General features: G+C 38.8%; 2 protein-coding genes across 2 annotated transcripts in view; both read right to left on the bottom strand.

The window, feature by feature from the left end:
• Positions 1-4,682: 4,682 nt before the first annotated feature.
• Positions 4,683-10,834, bottom strand: LOC308080251 (uncharacterized protein; the record flags this gene model as incomplete). The annotated part of the gene is made up of 6 exons (XM_080422027.1): positions 4,683-4,729; positions 7,827-7,962; positions 8,562-8,728; positions 9,238-9,382; positions 10,026-10,205; positions 10,829-10,834. 6 exons carry the CDS (start codon positions 10,832-10,834, stop codon positions 4,683-4,685), a joined length of 681 nt encoding a protein of 226 aa, XP_080278153.1.
• Positions 10,835-13,073: 2,239 nt separating this feature from the next.
• LOC308080765 (NACHT, LRR and PYD domains-containing protein 3-like) overlaps positions 13,074-16,610 on the bottom strand; it is a 28,098-nt gene continuing 24,561 nt past the window's right edge. Inside the window, exon 11 of the mRNA XM_080422736.1 lies at positions 13,074-15,436. Within this exon, the coding sequence (XP_080278862.1) occupies positions 14,904-15,436 (533 nt within the window). The 3' untranslated portion in view covers positions 13,074-14,903. The remainder of the gene's footprint in view (positions 15,437-16,610) is intronic.

The raw sequence follows: 16,610 nt of genomic DNA, 5'->3' as shown, positions 1-16,610 counted from the left end.
GCTTTTTTTTTATAACTGTTAAGTATTCAATCAAAATAAGACATTGGATAGTGAGGCAGAAATCACTTCAAACGCAGGAGAAATCTGTCAGCATGAGTGCATTCAGTGGTGTAAAGTAACTAAGTATTTACTCAAGTACTGTACGTAAGTACAATTTTTTTTTTTTAGTATTAGTTAGTATTTCCAATGTTCAATAATTGTACCTCTACTCCACTACATCTCAGAGCCAAATATTACACTTTTACTCCACTACAATTATTTACTAGTTACTTTGTAGATTTTGATTACTACAAAACATACAATAACCAATAATCAATAATTGTACCTCTACTCCACTACATATCAGAGCCAAATATTACACTTTTACTCCACTACAATTATTTACTAGTTACTTTGTAGATTTTGATTATTACAAAACATACAATAACCAATAATCAATAATTTTACCTCTACTCCACTACATCTCAGAGCCAAATATTACACTTTTACTCCACTACAATTATTTACTAGTTACTTTGTAGATTTTGATTATTACAAAACATATAATAACCACTGCAGCCCTATATACATTTTGAAAATAGCCGATCTACAAGCTCACAATGCGTGTAGATCTGCTATTTTCAAAAGATTTTTAAACATTTTATACATTTGAAAACTTGTGAAATGGGACATCCTGCATAATGAGTACTTTTACTTGGTATTTAAGTACATTTTGATACCAATACTTTTGTACTTTTACTTGAGTACATTTTGAATTCAGGACTTTTACTTGTACAGAGTATTTCTACATTGCAGTGTTGATACTTTTACTTTAGTAAAACATATCAGTACTTTTTCCACCACTGATCACTGATCACTGATCAAATGATTTCAGTGACCTCATGTCTTTCCTTCTAGTGCCACCCTTAGGACAAAGGTTCAAGTTGCAGTTGACTCCGTTCACACACAAATAAACACTGACTATATTATATAAGGCCATCCAGGAGAAGAATTACTGCTGTCTGCAGTTTGAACAATTTGATGGGGACAAATGTTGCCTGTAGGATCTTATTCAGGTGCGATTAAACCCATAGATAAACTATAGCATTAGCATAACATAAATAAAACATAAAATAGGAGATCTACAAGCTCACAGCTCACCACAACACGTTGTGTTGTGAGCTTGTAGATTTTCACTATTTTGTACCCGGGTATAATTTTCACTATTTTGTAACCTATACAGAAACTCCACCATGCTACAGTCCAATGGTTCTTAAAGTTTTCTTCCTTTTTTCAAGGACCCCCATAATTCAGAGAGTACTTGAGTTACAGACCAGACCTGTATCATGGGTCCATTTGGAACACCCTCAAGGAACCCTGGGCTGAGGGTCCCCGGACCCCACTTTGAGAACCACTACAGAATCCACAGGGTTTCCACAGAGCTTGCAGGACGACCCAAACACTAAGCGTTTGGCTCAAATGGGCACACAGGAAAATGTATAATTGATTTATACTCATTTGTGCAGCGGTGTTGCACACCGAAAATAGCAGATCTACAAGCTCAGCGCAACATGTTGACGAGCTTGCGCAACATGACGCAGCCAAGTATAAGTTTCTATTGTAACACTTGTGATAGCCAAACTGTCTCGAGGAACACTTAGTCCAGAGAGCCATAACAGCACTGAGGTGTTGAGCCAAATAACAGTCCAAATAACAGCACTTGATATAATCCTCAAAAATATCATACAATTTAAATCTTCATAATGAAGCTGAATGAATGAATTAGCAATGAAAAACATGTGTTTTGTTTCTGAAAGCTGTTTTGTATCTATGGGAGTGGTTCCATGTCATTTGGACCGTGACCGTCACACCACAAGCTCTAACTGTACATGTTTAAATCACAGCAATTTCAAGTGATTCAGGCATTCAGCTACAAGAATTTTGACTAATCACCCCTCATGAAACATTTAGAAGGACCTGATATGAATCCATACAGTACAAATCTAGAGACATGGAAACACAACACAGGAAATAAAAAAGCTGCAGGGTTGCAGAAAATATGAAAAAATATGTTGCTATAATCAGTGGTTCTCAAACTTTTTCATGTCAAGGACCCCCAAAATTAAATGAATTTTGGCCGCGGACCCCCCATCTCAAAATAGTTTGTTCCCCAGAAGTTGTAGCAGAGTAAAAAGTGTTCACTACATAAACATATTCAAAGATTTGCACACATTTTCACGATTTTTCAAAAAATAGCAGCATAGTGTGGCACTCGGTGCCGCGCTATGAGCTTCTATGTCTGAGCTTGTATATCTGCTATTTTCTTTTATAGCCAAAGAAATCTAAAATGACACAGATGCGTGCGTCCCCGGTCTTAATGGGTTAATGGTTGCAAACAGTAGCAACTAAAGAAAACACCAACAATTAATGTTGTTCAGTTGTGTCTAATGACTCCATTCTCTGACTTTTCAAATAATTAGGGCATGTGTCTGAAATGTGTTAATTTGGTAAAACTCTGTATATAGGCTACAGTAGGCTACATGAGTCTGTCTGAAACACCAAACACAGCCACAGAACATGACTGGAAAGAATGGACTGTTGAAGATGGAGTCTTCGGTGGCCATTATGTCATAACGTCTGCAAGAAGGCCTGAAAAAAATTTCTTTGGAATTGGTGTTATTTCTTTGTTGTTGTTTTGTCCCCAAAAAAAAACATTTGACCCAGGACCTGTGGCTCAACGATTGTTTACACAAATGGCAAGAAGGGTGAATAGTATGGGCCAACTGTGACAACCCTTTCAACAAAGAACGCTGAAGAATCTCACAAAATTCTCCTCTAATGTTTTGCATCTGTGATGCGACATTTTAGATTTTCCGCAGGCTTCCCAGGACACACAGAGTGACAGCGGTGACCACCAGCAATGAGCCCGATACGAACCCACGGGATGGACTCAAGCCACTTCTATATAGAGAGAGAGCGAGAGAGAGAGAGAGAGAGAGAAGTTCAATGATAAGCAGAACAGCTAGCATACATTAACCACTTTATCCCCATATTTGTCATACACTGTATGACAAATAGCGAAAATAGCCTAGAATCTCACAATGCTTTGCTCACGTAGCTTTACTACGTGAGCTTGAGGATCGGCTATTTTCACTTTTTTTTTTAAAGGTTTGAACAAAATTTAGTTTTGCACAAAATAGGGACACCAGGGTTAATGTGGTTAACCATAATTACTTTGTTGACCAGAGTCCACCAAGGGTCCATACTTTTCATTTACATCAAATCTGTTCGCTGAACATACAGTAGCTGATCTACAAGCTCACAACAACATAACACATTCTGAGCTAGTAGATCTGTTATTTCTTACCAAATGTTTGCCTATTATGACGTGCCCAGAAGTGGGATACTAGGGTCAATGTGGTTAGGAGAGACTAGCCCACATCCACACTCAAAACCAGCCGAAGAAGCTTCCACAGACATGCAAAAGTGTCACTTTTCAGCTACAGTCACCTTTTTGAACCCAAATAGGGCAATTGTGTGACACCTAACCCGAAAGAAAACAACATGTTGTCACCTTTTTCACCTCGGGGCTGTTTGCATGCCTGTTCCAATTTATTTCCAAATTTCTGTACTTTTACTTCTACTCCACTACATCTCAGGGGCAAATATTGTACTCCACTACAATTATTTTAAAACTTTATTACTAGTTACTTTGCAGATATAAATTATTATATTATAAAACACACATTAACCACTTTAGTCCTATTTTATACATAGGCTTTTGGAAAATAGACGATCTACAAGCTCACAACGCGTCGCATTGCGACGTGTTGTGAACAACACGTTTGAGTGAAGAATGCAGGATCCTTTGAGTCAGTGGTTCTCAACCTTTAGAATTTCAAATCAAGGACTCCCCAGTTTGATATGCAATATCACCGACCCCCATTTGATTCCTTTGTTTTTGTTGTTTTTTAGTTTTTTTTTATCTCTGGGACAGCAATCTACAATATAAAACCCTCAGTGTTTAGTTAACTCTGAGAGTGTACAAATGGAACCAAATGGACCCGTATGGGTCCATTTGGTTCCAAGTGTACACTATCAGAGTTGCAAGCCCATTAAGTGTGCATTAGAACTAAATGATTGCATCCAAATTCCTCCCAAAACAAATGCTGACATTCATTTCATTTATGTTCTACTCAAACAAAAGGAAAGGAACATATAGTAAACACATATAGTAGTGCAGGGTTATTATACTGTATAGTTAACTCAAACTAACAAAATAACCAAAAGTGGAATTGGAAAAACATTTTAGATAACTGAAATAAAAGATAAATAAAAGGCTTTACAAAAACAAATGAACTAACTGAAACTGTAATGTGTTTACAAAACTAAGTAAAAGTAACTAAAATCATAGAGAAAGTGTACTTAGTTTTTTTGTTTTAGTCTTTGTCAAAAATCTTCAAAAATAGCAGATCTACAACTACAAGCTCCCCAGATAGCAAAAGTTGTTAAATCAACGTTGAATTATGGTCAGAAATGTCGATTTTTGCTTAAGGTTAAAGACCTTAAATGTTTAAAAGGTGTCATTGTATTAAGGTTGAATTTAATGATTGAAATGCCAACATTGAATCACAGCACCTCCACACATGTTTCTTTTAGGGCTTTTAAGTGTCGTTTCTGGATGTTAGTTTTCAAAACATGCTTCACAGTAAAGCGGCAGGAGGACTTGAACCCTCGACCTTTGGATCATCTAGAGTAGACAATGTATTAACACAGTGACCAACCATGCCGCCTGCACTGAGTCTGTTTTCCTCCTGCTTTAACTAACAACAAACAACGATACAAACAAAATATATCAAGATATGCAGTTGAATTTATGCAAACAAAATATATCAAGATATGCAGTTGAATTTATGCAGTGTTATGTATCTCGTTTGTTGTGCTGTTGCTTGTCTGGATTGTTTATAGCGCAGTTTGGAGCACAGTGGAAACACGCCTCTGGCTTTTTTGTGATGAATCCATTTGGCTTCTAATGAGTCACAAGTTCAATAGCTTACTGTGTAAAGACACTCAAGTTCAATAGCTTACTGTGTAAAGACACTCTCTACATGATCCAAAAGGTCCTGGGGTCAAATCCTACTAATAGCTGCAGCATTTTGAAGAATCTTGAAATTAGTTTGACAACTTCTTAATACTTTTTGAAAGTTTTAAACACAAATCTTTCTTAAGGGGCCTTATGAGTATGTGTACTTTACCTTTTATTATTAACTTATGACTTTCAGTCCATTGCATTTCAAAGACAAATATTGTGCTTTTGACTACATTTATACGAAGGGGGGAAACAATACATACAAATACAAACATAGTAGATCTAATACAGTAGTGAAAATAGCTTATCTACAAGCTCACAACACATCGCATTTACAGTAGACGTGCTGTGAGCTTGTAGATAAGTTATTTTCACATTTGTTTTTTTCTGTCATTTTCCCCCTGATTTTTATGAATCAGATTTGAATCACATTCCTAAGTGGTTTGAAATGAGATTCTAATAAGATTTCTGAACACTCGTACACTGAAGCTTGATTCATACTTTGTCATACAACGGTGTCATTGATTCAATATAAAATGTGCATGTAGATTACCATTTTAGAGGATGGTTGAATCAACATTGATTTAGAGTCAGTTAGGTTGAAAATCCAATGTTTAACAATTAGCGCTTTCTGTATAATTTCAATGTTAGGTTTCAACATTTCTGCCTAACCATATTTCAACATTGATTCACTCATATTTTGCAATCTGGGTCACAATAGGTCGCATTGCTACATGTTGTGAGCTTTTAGATGTTCTATTTTTGCAATTTTTATGAACTTGTTGAATCTTGCCCATGACAGAAAGAAAGAGAATTACACTAAAACTAATAAAAACTAAACTAGAACTGAGCCTTTTCACAAAATAAAACAAAATAAATAAACTAAACTAAAAAAACCACATTAAAACCTAATCAAAACTAAACTGAAAACAAGTCAAAGCGAAATACAAATAAAATATAAAATATTCAAAACTATAATAGTTTTTACTATAAAAATGCATTGTAGGTCAGCCAATATGACAACCAACTGCAGATATTGTCACATTGTATTAACATACAACTCATAGTGTTGTTTAATTCATAGTTTGTGTAGTATGTATGTAGTTGTATTCCATTTCATTCTGTTTAATTCAAGCAGGTCACCTTGTTCTGCGTGTGTCCAATCGTCCAGAAACACTGGAGTTGGATGAGCCGGGCTTTCAGTGGTTCCGACCGCTGTCCGTCCCTCTGTCCCCATGTCTGCCCAGGCGTCTGTCTCTGTGTTGTGGACAACAGAAGAAAGACCATGGCGTGAAAAGTATTTGTTCAGGAAGGACAGGAGCATACAGAGGCCTGTGTTCTGTAAATGTTCGTTTTTTTCTTCACACACATTTCCATTTTTCTATATTTTTATTACATGAAATAAAAGTCCCCAGTATTCATAATAATAAAACAATGTAGACTACCTCATCACATTTTACATGAAGACACAGTATACAGCACATAGACAGACTGCAGTTCAATTACAGTCTGTGTAACGATACTACCGGATACTATACTGCAACAACTACTACGCCAACAATAACAATGATAAGAATTATAATAGAGAGTAAATACCAGTAGCCTCTTGTCCCAGTACAGCCACATTGATGATCTCTGGGAATCCAGGCTTGGCCTTTTCATTCGCTCTAATAATAACAAAATAACAATTGACTTAAATGTATATGGCAGGTATTTATATTATATACTGTAATGAGAATGTGCAGTACTTCAGTTAATAATAATAAGGTCCCCACTCATTTGGAGTATTTTTTGTCATAGTACATTGCACAGATTTTTTTTTGGATTGATTGATTGAATACTTTTAGTCAGAAATGTGAACAGCTTTTATTAAGGCTAAAAGGATAACACAAAAAAGTCCTGGGGACTTCTTCCATTGTGGTCCTATGTATTCAATCCATCAACATAGCATAAAGAAATAACACATGTCATCAACAAATACAAAACAATGTGAATGACACCTCCTTGCTATGGGAAATTGCATTTACCTCCCCTTGAGGTCTCCTGAGATAGATGGGTTTTCAGGCTTGTTTTGAAATAAACCAGTGATAAGGATGGTGCCACATTTTGGAGGCAGAGCAGTAGAATGAGAATTTTCCCATGTTTGTTCTATATTTGCGTAGTACCAGATCATGGCCGCTCCCTCTAGTGTTGTGGCTGTGGGAGTCGCTCACTTTGGAGAAGTAGTTAGTCAGGTATGAGGGTATTGAGGGCACGGCCCCCTTGACTATCTTAAATGCTCCCAATAGTTAGGAGCATTTAATCCTCCTAACTATTAGTGCAGTTAGAGGTTATGTGTCTTGCTCAGGGACACCTTGACACATAGACCGGGGCCAGGGGGACGAACCGATAGACTTCTGATTCCCAGACTGGCCTTCAGTTGATTCTGTAACATATCGCTGTTGTCGGGCAGAAACCTTGTATCTCCAAGTTTTCTAATTGTTATGTTTTTTTCGTAAATCTTGTGCGACATAAGAGTGTCGTACAAAAGTAGTGAAAATAGCAGACCAACAAGCGGTGAGCTTGTAAATCGGCTATTTTCACTATTTTAAAATGTTTTAAAAATAATAATAAAAAAGGAATGGTTTTGGACATACAAGGTCTCCACCCGACAGCAACAACATCTGTCTTTGTAAATGGAACACCAAGGGGCATTGTTGCACTGAATCATCATTAATGACTCCTTCATTAAAAGGCTCTCTTGTCAGGAGTAACCTACAAAACTTGTAAAAGCAGCGGTACTCTCCCTGGTCCTGAAACAGCACTGGGTTGACGTACAGGACAAACTCTTCCACAGAGCGGCCCATCTCTACGGTGAACCGAGACGTATCCTCGTCTTCAATCATCACATAGGACTGGGGGGCGAACAAAGATTTACCAGACTTTTAATGTACTGTAGTTATTGAAATAACAAAACTATGAAATGACACGATGCAGTGTTTGAATTAGGGTTTCGACTGGCTAGGCCCAAACTCCTCCAGTTTAGTGAAAAATACATTTTACTCGTGGCTTTATCTGTATGTCCACACATCCACCGCAACCACAGTGTTTTCTTTATGGCAAAATATCTCATTTTCCCTGCAGCCATAGTTTGGGACGAAACTAAGACACTGACAAGAAAGCAGTTGAAGCACTCAAACTAGTTCCATTCTAAAACAACACAATGTGTTAGTTAGTGATACAGCAGATTTAGGAGAATCATCAAAACATTTGAGTGAGGGGGTTCTGTTTGCAGGGCAAAACAGCTCACAGGGTACATACATAAGACAAAAATGTTGGGAACCACTGGTGTAGCTTATTGAACTAACTTTCAAACTTTGATTGACCCAGGCTACATCTTGAACCACTCAAGCAATTAAAGAATGAATAGTCTGGTCTTGGTCTGCACAGAGAGAACTTGCAGCACCACCATAAGAAAGAACACAAGCAGTGAGTGTACAGTACAGTATGTTACCTGGTTGTAGGAGACCAGAAGGTTATCGTTTCGGAGCCACCAGACACTCAGCTCCTTGGAGGACTGGGATCTCTGCACCGACAGGATGCAGGGCAGGTGCAGGCTGTCACCCAGCCACGCCGTGACAGATGTTTCCACACTGAGCTCTGACAGAGGAAGGAAAGAAGCTGAGTGGGTTCAATGAGGCATTGTGCTATCAAAGGTTATTAAGAGGCAGTTAAAAACACGCTTCTATGACCTTGCTTTTTAACTGATCTTCTTCTGACTTATTTCTATCCTTTCTTAACCCCTTTTAAGACGTGAGGCCGATTCTACAAATGCCTTCTAAATCGGTAGTTCTCACGATCTCGTTCTCAAGATTTTTCAAAAATGTTCCAAAAATAGCAGATGTATAAGCTCGCAGCGTGGCACATAGTGACACGCTGTGAGCTTGTATATCTGCTATTTTTGAATAGCCAACGCAAAAATCTAAAATGACACAGATGCTTTCCCGGTATTGTTTTAACTTCTTGATTACATTTTCACTTATTATTGCTTTGTTCTTTATTTGATCTTTGTTTTCATTTTTAATGTAAAGCACTTTGAACTGCATTCATGTCTGAAAGGTGCTCTATTAAAACCTACAGTAGCAACACTCATACCCCTCTCTCTCTCTCTCTTCATCCCTCCCTCTCACCATTCACTTTGAGCCATACTGTCGACACAGTGCGTCTTCCTCTGAGGCACTCATACATGTCAGCATCAGTCAGTCGGACTCTACCCAGAAACAGGGACCAGTCTCCTTCCTTCAGCCTGTATTCTGGGGCAAACCGTACCCGACCCTGCAAGGAAAAAGCTCAGTTAGACACTTTCATCAAGATAAGTCATTTATTGCAAATTTGACAACGATGATACAACAGATTAATCTGCACAAGCATGACACAGACTCTGCAGATAGTAAAGAAATGCACCAGAGTTCACAGTACACACAATTAGCATGCTGAGATAGCGAAGAGCTACAGTAAATACTACTACAGGAAGAGTCAGGGGAGGTGGAGGGAGTTTGATCACTGACTATTAGCTGCAGTAGAGGTATCAGTGAGCTATACTAAACGACGTGTAACATGAAAGAGTGAGTGGTGTTCTGCTTAAAAAGACCATTAGGATTGAGGGTGCATGCGTTACATTGTGGGTGCACCGTACGTGATTGGAGGGTGCACGTGGGACCGGCTTGACTTCCATGCCTGCCTGAACTACCACGATACCTGATAGTTTATTGGCTCACCACCATAGGAAACTATTTTGGTGCTACCATTGGTTAGGTAGAACCATTAGAGGTGCCTAAACCAAGCTAGAGAAGAACCAGTAGAGAATCTCTGAAGAACCATAACTTGTACTGTAATATATGTAACTCTAATATAATATATTACATTATATATATATTATATTACACAATCTGAGGAGGCAGAGAGTACAGAACAGTACCTCATATCCCGGACCCTGGACCAGCTCTCCTGACTGGAAGAAGGCCACGTCTGATCCCACGGCCTCCCAGCGGATCTCACCCTCCTCTCCCTCCTCCAGTTGCAGCCCTTCCTCCACGTACGCTGAGCCGTTACAGGGCAGGGTGACCGTAGAGCCATAATCCACCGACAGAGACACAACCTGGGGCAGATGAGAGACAGAGAGACAGAGAGACGAGATGAGCAGTGAAGGATGGGTGAGGAATACAGACGGATGGGGGGGGGTTAGAAGAGGAGGAGGAAGAGGAGGGGTAAAGTGATTATGGCATAAAGACACAGACTCACAGTTTGTGAGACTGTGAATACAGGCGGGGAGAGTAGAGGAGAAAAGAATGAGTGAAAGGGAAGAAGAGAGCAGATGAGGGAATAAAGAAGGGAGGAGTAAGAGAGTGAGAGAAGTGGAATTAAAGTAAAAGATGAAAGAAGGTTTAAGTAATGAGAGGAGAATGATTTTAAATCGAGTGTTATTTATGCAACATTTATCAAAGAAAGCAACATTTCGGTCACTGATGACCTTCTTCAGGCGAAATCGACTTATATAAAAAAGAAAAGAGGGGAAAAAAAGAGAAAATCAAGTAAAAAATGCAAGGACTCACCACTGCAGATCTGTCCAAAATGAAGAGAAGCCAACGTCACTACAATAGCAAGAAGAGATATCATGATCTCCTACCTCTCTCTGCAGTATAGAACATAATATGAAAAAAAAAATCGCTTGAAGAGTAGGCTACAAATGACAATCTTTAATGGTTGACAGCGAGCCCAGACCGTCATGGATGAACTTCAACCTGGTGTTTTGCACTTTCTCCCTTTTTGTCCCGTACATCTACATTAACCTTCAGATTTCAAATATAAAGTGCTTACCCCGTGGCCATGGATGTTACAATTATGTTCGTGCCCTCAGAAGTACCCGTATGTTCCGTATTGTTGAATAAAAACCATTTTAATCCGGTCAGTGGCCATTTTCTCCGTATTTTCGCTGGGTGCTTTCAACTACGCGACCCTATCGGTTGGGAGGTGTATTGCACGCTGATACAGTATATCTCTATGAGAAAATGGCCACCGATCGGATTAAAATGCTTTTTATTGAACAATAAAAATACGGGTACTTCTGATGTCCCGTCCATAATTGTAACTTCCGTGGCCCTGAAGTCAGCACTTTATATTTGAAATCTGAACGTTTGTGTAGATGTGCAGGCCAAAAAGGGAGAAAGTGCAAGCACCAGGTTGAAGTTCATCCATGACGGTCGTGACAGATGACCGTCGTGTGATCCATGCCTAGGTAGACAGCATGCCATGGTCGCCGCAAAGGGCTGTGTGTCATTCGTGCTGCATGCATCCATGATCCTTAAAATGTCCAACGTGCGTAAAATGTCCTCCAGCGTGCGTACATGTTCCATACATGCGTCCGTCGCCAAGTCAACAACCAAAACGGGGACACCGTGTGGAGCGCACAGGCTTTTGGCAGAGGACACACGGGGAAACACGCGTGCAGCGTGTCTCGGGTGTCCATACATCCATACAGGGGGATTTGGCATTAAGTCAACAGAGGGTGGTTTCATTTTAACATATTAACTTATATAGACGAGGAGGGATGGATTTGCAAAGGAGATGTTTTAACTCTGTGAATGAGCTCTCGCGCACACACACACACACACACACACACACACACACACACACACACACACACACACACACACACACACACACACACACACACACACACACACACACACACACACACACACGTCATGTCTTCAGGCTACTTTTCTTACAGATCTCAGGTCATATCATAACACTCATAAGTCACATTTGTTCAGAGAGTAACATAGTAGTAACTCAATTCACCAGATTTAGATTTCATTTAGGTGGGAGACCAGTAGCCTCGGAAACCCATGCCTTTTGTTTCAGGAGACCAGTGACTGATGATCTCTGATTGGTTTAATTACAAAGGTGTAGAGCAGCATGAGGCTGCATGAGCAGGTTGTGAGTAGCCTGGTTCCAGACGAATCTGCCTTTGCAAAATTGCATCGCACTTTAGCCCTCGGCAGTGTGTCGTGTGATATTGTCTGGCCACGCGAGGCTAGCTAGGTTGTGAGTTCAAGCCAAGACTCCCAACTTAAAAGTGGCTTTTGGCAAAAGAAGAAATTGGATAGTGAGGCAGAAATCACTTAAAAAAGAAGGAGAAAGCTGTCAGCATGACATGCGTTCATGTTCAAATGATTTCAGTGACCTCATCATGTCTTTTCTTCTAGTGCCACCCATAGGCCCAATTGGTTCAAGTTGCAGTTGACTTTGTCATTGTGCTTCACACACAAATAAACACTGCCTATACTGTTTAACACAACCCTAGAACACTAACAATGAAAATAGTCACACCATCACTAACGTTGTGTATATTTTACCCGATATAATACATCTCATAAAAAATATTTCTCATCAAAATGTACAACAATACATGGCAAATTGAGGTACTCCTCTTTATTATTTCAACATGAAATTTCACACAAAAAAACAAAAAAATATATAATTGGGGGACCCTATAAAAAAGCAACACATTCTGTGAAAAATGTGGGTATTGTAAGAAACATATTCTTAAAAAATAATGGAACTGGGAACTTTTCCTTTGGTCCACCCATTCCTGGGACATGTGAGCCTTGTCCAGTGAAGGCACAGCCTAATTGCATCAGCTGACCATTGTAGGAGTATGGGATTTGTTTTTTTACACTCTATCACTAACCATGGGTGAAATTCACCCGAAGACCTGCCTGTAGAAAAAAACAGGGATGGGGGCAAGGAAACAAACCTTCCTTCTATGAGGCCAGTTGACGTCTTTTTTTCCTTTTTTTTTAATCCTGAACCGAAGGACCTGCCCACCGGGAAAGCATCTCTGTAATTTTTTATTTCTGTTTCGGCTATTCAAAAATAGCAGATATACAAGCTCACAGTGTTTTTATTTGAAGCAATGTATTCTTCAGAATGACCAACCATGAAGCAGAGAGTTTAACCACTGTTTATGAGAACATCATTACTTTATTGGCAGTTTTTAAAGGCACATTTACATTTATTCACATGATTTGATTAGCTACACATTTCATGTGCTCTGCCTTGTGTAATGTGCAGTACAAAAGTACAAAACTAAAGTACAAAAAGCATCTTTGAAGCAATACCTTGACAAATGTTGATATTCAATACCACAGAGAATGGTTTGGATCGCTACACATTCCCGACCTGCTGCCTCTTCTAAACACACAGATATTTTGTGTGGTGTCAGTGCTTATTCTGCTGAGAAATTTTAACAAGCAAGTCACTGGAAGTACAGTTCACACATGAATGTGTAGAGGATTTGAGGATTACAATCACAGGTCATTAAGTTACATACCATTTGAACAAATATAAGGCTTTGACAAGCATAAAGAGCAACGAAGACATTAAGAAAATCTTAACAAACCATCATAATGATCAATTGTTGTGAATAATAATTGTGATTACAGTTTAAAGCTGAAATAAGTAACTTTCCTCTACTACCCCGGATTAGAAATTGGTTTCCTGCGTAAGTGCTGGCATTTTTTACCATTTAGCATTTACTAATAGAGCCTGCCTGCTTACTCAGGGGATAAATTAAATCTTGACTATCAGGTCAAAATTTGTGTCAGATCATGTGTCTAAGTGAGACATGACCTTTGACATGATCTAAATGTCTCAATAGAAGAGCAGAGAGAGAGTAAATACAACCACCCCAATTGTGTAAGTTATATTGTATTAGTATACTCTGCCATACAGATTGGACAAAATTACATTTTATTCATAAAAAAAAAAGTTGCATACTGTAGTACCGCTTTAAGTAAAATAACCCTCTGGTGTCTCACATTTTGTTTCATAATGCTATTGCAATGGGTCATGGGTGGGGATTGCCAACTTGGAAGGAATAAACTGGATTATCATTTACAAGCAGATCTACAAGCTCAAAACACGTCACGTACGTTGTTTCTATTGAGCCTGTTAAAGATATAAAACATTTCCTTACTGCAATGCATGCCATCTATCTCAGCAGCTTGTGAGGTTTCACTCTTTTGATGGAGCTTGCTCTTTCTGTGAATGGGTCTCCAAACAAAATTGCTCAGTGTTCATTTAACTCCTACAATTCGTAAGGGTCCTTTGGTTCCATTTGTATACATGTTTAATTTATAATTCATCAAAGTATGAAGCAGAGAAGAGGAACTACAAACTTGAGCTTGTAAATCTGTACATTTCAGTGAGCATAAATGAAGCATAAGGGTCAATTTGAGTACAAATCTATATGAATTTGGTTCCATTTGTACACATTAGATAACCTAATAAATAATTGTAAGTGAAGAAGACAATATGCGTGAGTCACAATGGGCCTTTCTTCTACAATCTTAAACAAACACTGAGGATTTTACTGTGCACGGTGTGTAGCTACATGAGACCAATTTACACCCAAAATGATGTCATACTAATTATTTATAATTTTTACAACAAATTCAGCTTCAATAATTCTCAACAGGGAAAGAGGCAGAAAAATGTGGGGGTGACAAGCTGTGTAGATTGATGTGATAGCAGTCACATGAGCTTATATATCTGCTACTGTATTTTCACTATTTCTTCACTATTAAACATTTCAACATTTTCAAAAGATATAAAAATCATATACAAATATAAAATGAAATAATAAAATAAACAAAATATAAACATGACAATGCAGCTGAATGATTGATAGTTCCTAATCTACAATTCTGAGAATGTGGAAATGGAACAAAATGTACGACTTGAACTCTTCAGCAGCAGTGTGAGTTTTCCTCACAGGATGCCACTGTGCCACCTATATCTGACACAGAGACACTGAACCAGACCTGCACATGAACCCAGCATAGAGGGGTTCAGTAAATGTGGACTGGAAGGTGTGCAGGTGTGTCAGTGTGTCAGAGGACACTCTGTAGAAGGACAGAGTGCCAGCAGGCCAATCCAGATACACTCCTACTCTGTTGGAGTGAGATGGACGGACAGGGAGTTTACTCTCCTTCCCACTGTGACATACAGTGTACATGCTGTCACCCTCATCACATAGCAGACTCCAGGACTTGTCATTGCGTCCTAACCTACAGTCATCACCCTCTCCTTTCTTATTGATTCCTCTGCATGTCACTGCTATACCAACCTCTCCACTCCCCTCTACCTCCCAGTAACAGCATCCAGTCAGACTCTCTCTACACATAACCTGTGGCTGGGAGTCAAATCTGTCTGGATGGTCAGGATACAGCTGCTCCTCTGCCACACGTGTCACCTCCGTGTTGTTATTAGACAGAGAGAGGTTGCTGTGTGCTGTGTTTGGATCCAGTGAGAGTTCACAGGCATCTGATGAGAAAAACATGATACAATAAAGCATCAGTACACAATCAAATAAAAATTAATCACAATGTAGAAATATAATGTATTCATAGTAATAATAAGAACAAGAACAGGAATAATAAGAACATTTCAAATAAATTCATCATCATCATCTTCACATGAATATCATACTAATGTACTATTTCATAGTTTTGTGTCATGTCTGTAAATTGACATCACTGTCCATGTTGGACGTCAGATATGTTTCTAAATTCCTCTTTTGAACATATCTGCAACACTAAACATCGAAGCATTACTACCCTTGCATGGTATAACATAAGTTATGAATTCTGAGTATCTATACAGTATGTAGCCTACACATGAAAGGTACACTAGAGAGGCACCCAATTAGGGAAGGAGTACTCCTTACGTCTCTTGACAATACAGTACTGTTTTGTTTGTTTTTTACAAAAACTGTACACAACAATAAAAGTATTGTTACTTAATAATAATAATAACTCAAGTAGAAGTAAAAGTAGCCATCCAAATAATGACTTACTTGAGTAAGTGTAAGAAAGCATCTCGTGGAAAGACTACTCAAGTACTGAGTTACTTCATACAATCTTATGTATTGTTTGAATAATCAGAGCAAATTAACATAATCAAAATGTTCAAAATATACATTTATAACCGCTTGTCACAATGCTCCTATGCCAACATTTACAGGGTTCTACCCAGGATTCGAACCTGGGTTGCCTGCAGGACAGGCCAATGTTTCTACCATTCATTCACGAGGCAATCCCCACTTGCTTGTCCATGGCAGATATTGCGCTTATGAGTTTCAGGCAGTACTACTTGTCTACAAGTAGGTGTCCTACCTGCCAACAGGGTCTAGATTTCTCAATGGAAGAGTAGGGCGACCACCTCCAACCACTGCGGATGTAGGCTACTAGTCATATTGTATTAACATAGCGCTTTATTCATTTTACAAAATAGCAGATCTACAAGCTCAAAACGCGTCGCATAGCGTTGTGAGCTTGTAGATCTGCTATTTTTGCCTGGCAGCATTTTATTCAGGTCATGTCACTATATTGTCAAAATGTGTGTGTGTGTGTGTGTGTGTGTGTGTGTGCGTGTGCGTGTGTGTGTGTGTTTGAACAAAACGTTTGGAAAAAAGGTTCTTATTTTTACAATTTCCTGA

Source organism: Gymnoscopelus braueri (assembly GCF_963280865.1).
Source record: "Gymnoscopelus braueri genome assembly, chromosome: 24".
Classification (NCBI taxonomy): Eukaryota; Metazoa; Chordata; class Actinopteri; order Myctophiformes; family Myctophidae; genus Gymnoscopelus; species Gymnoscopelus braueri.
The sequence above is the reverse complement of the archived record's forward strand: the minus strand, read 5'-3'. Positions and strand labels throughout refer to the sequence as shown.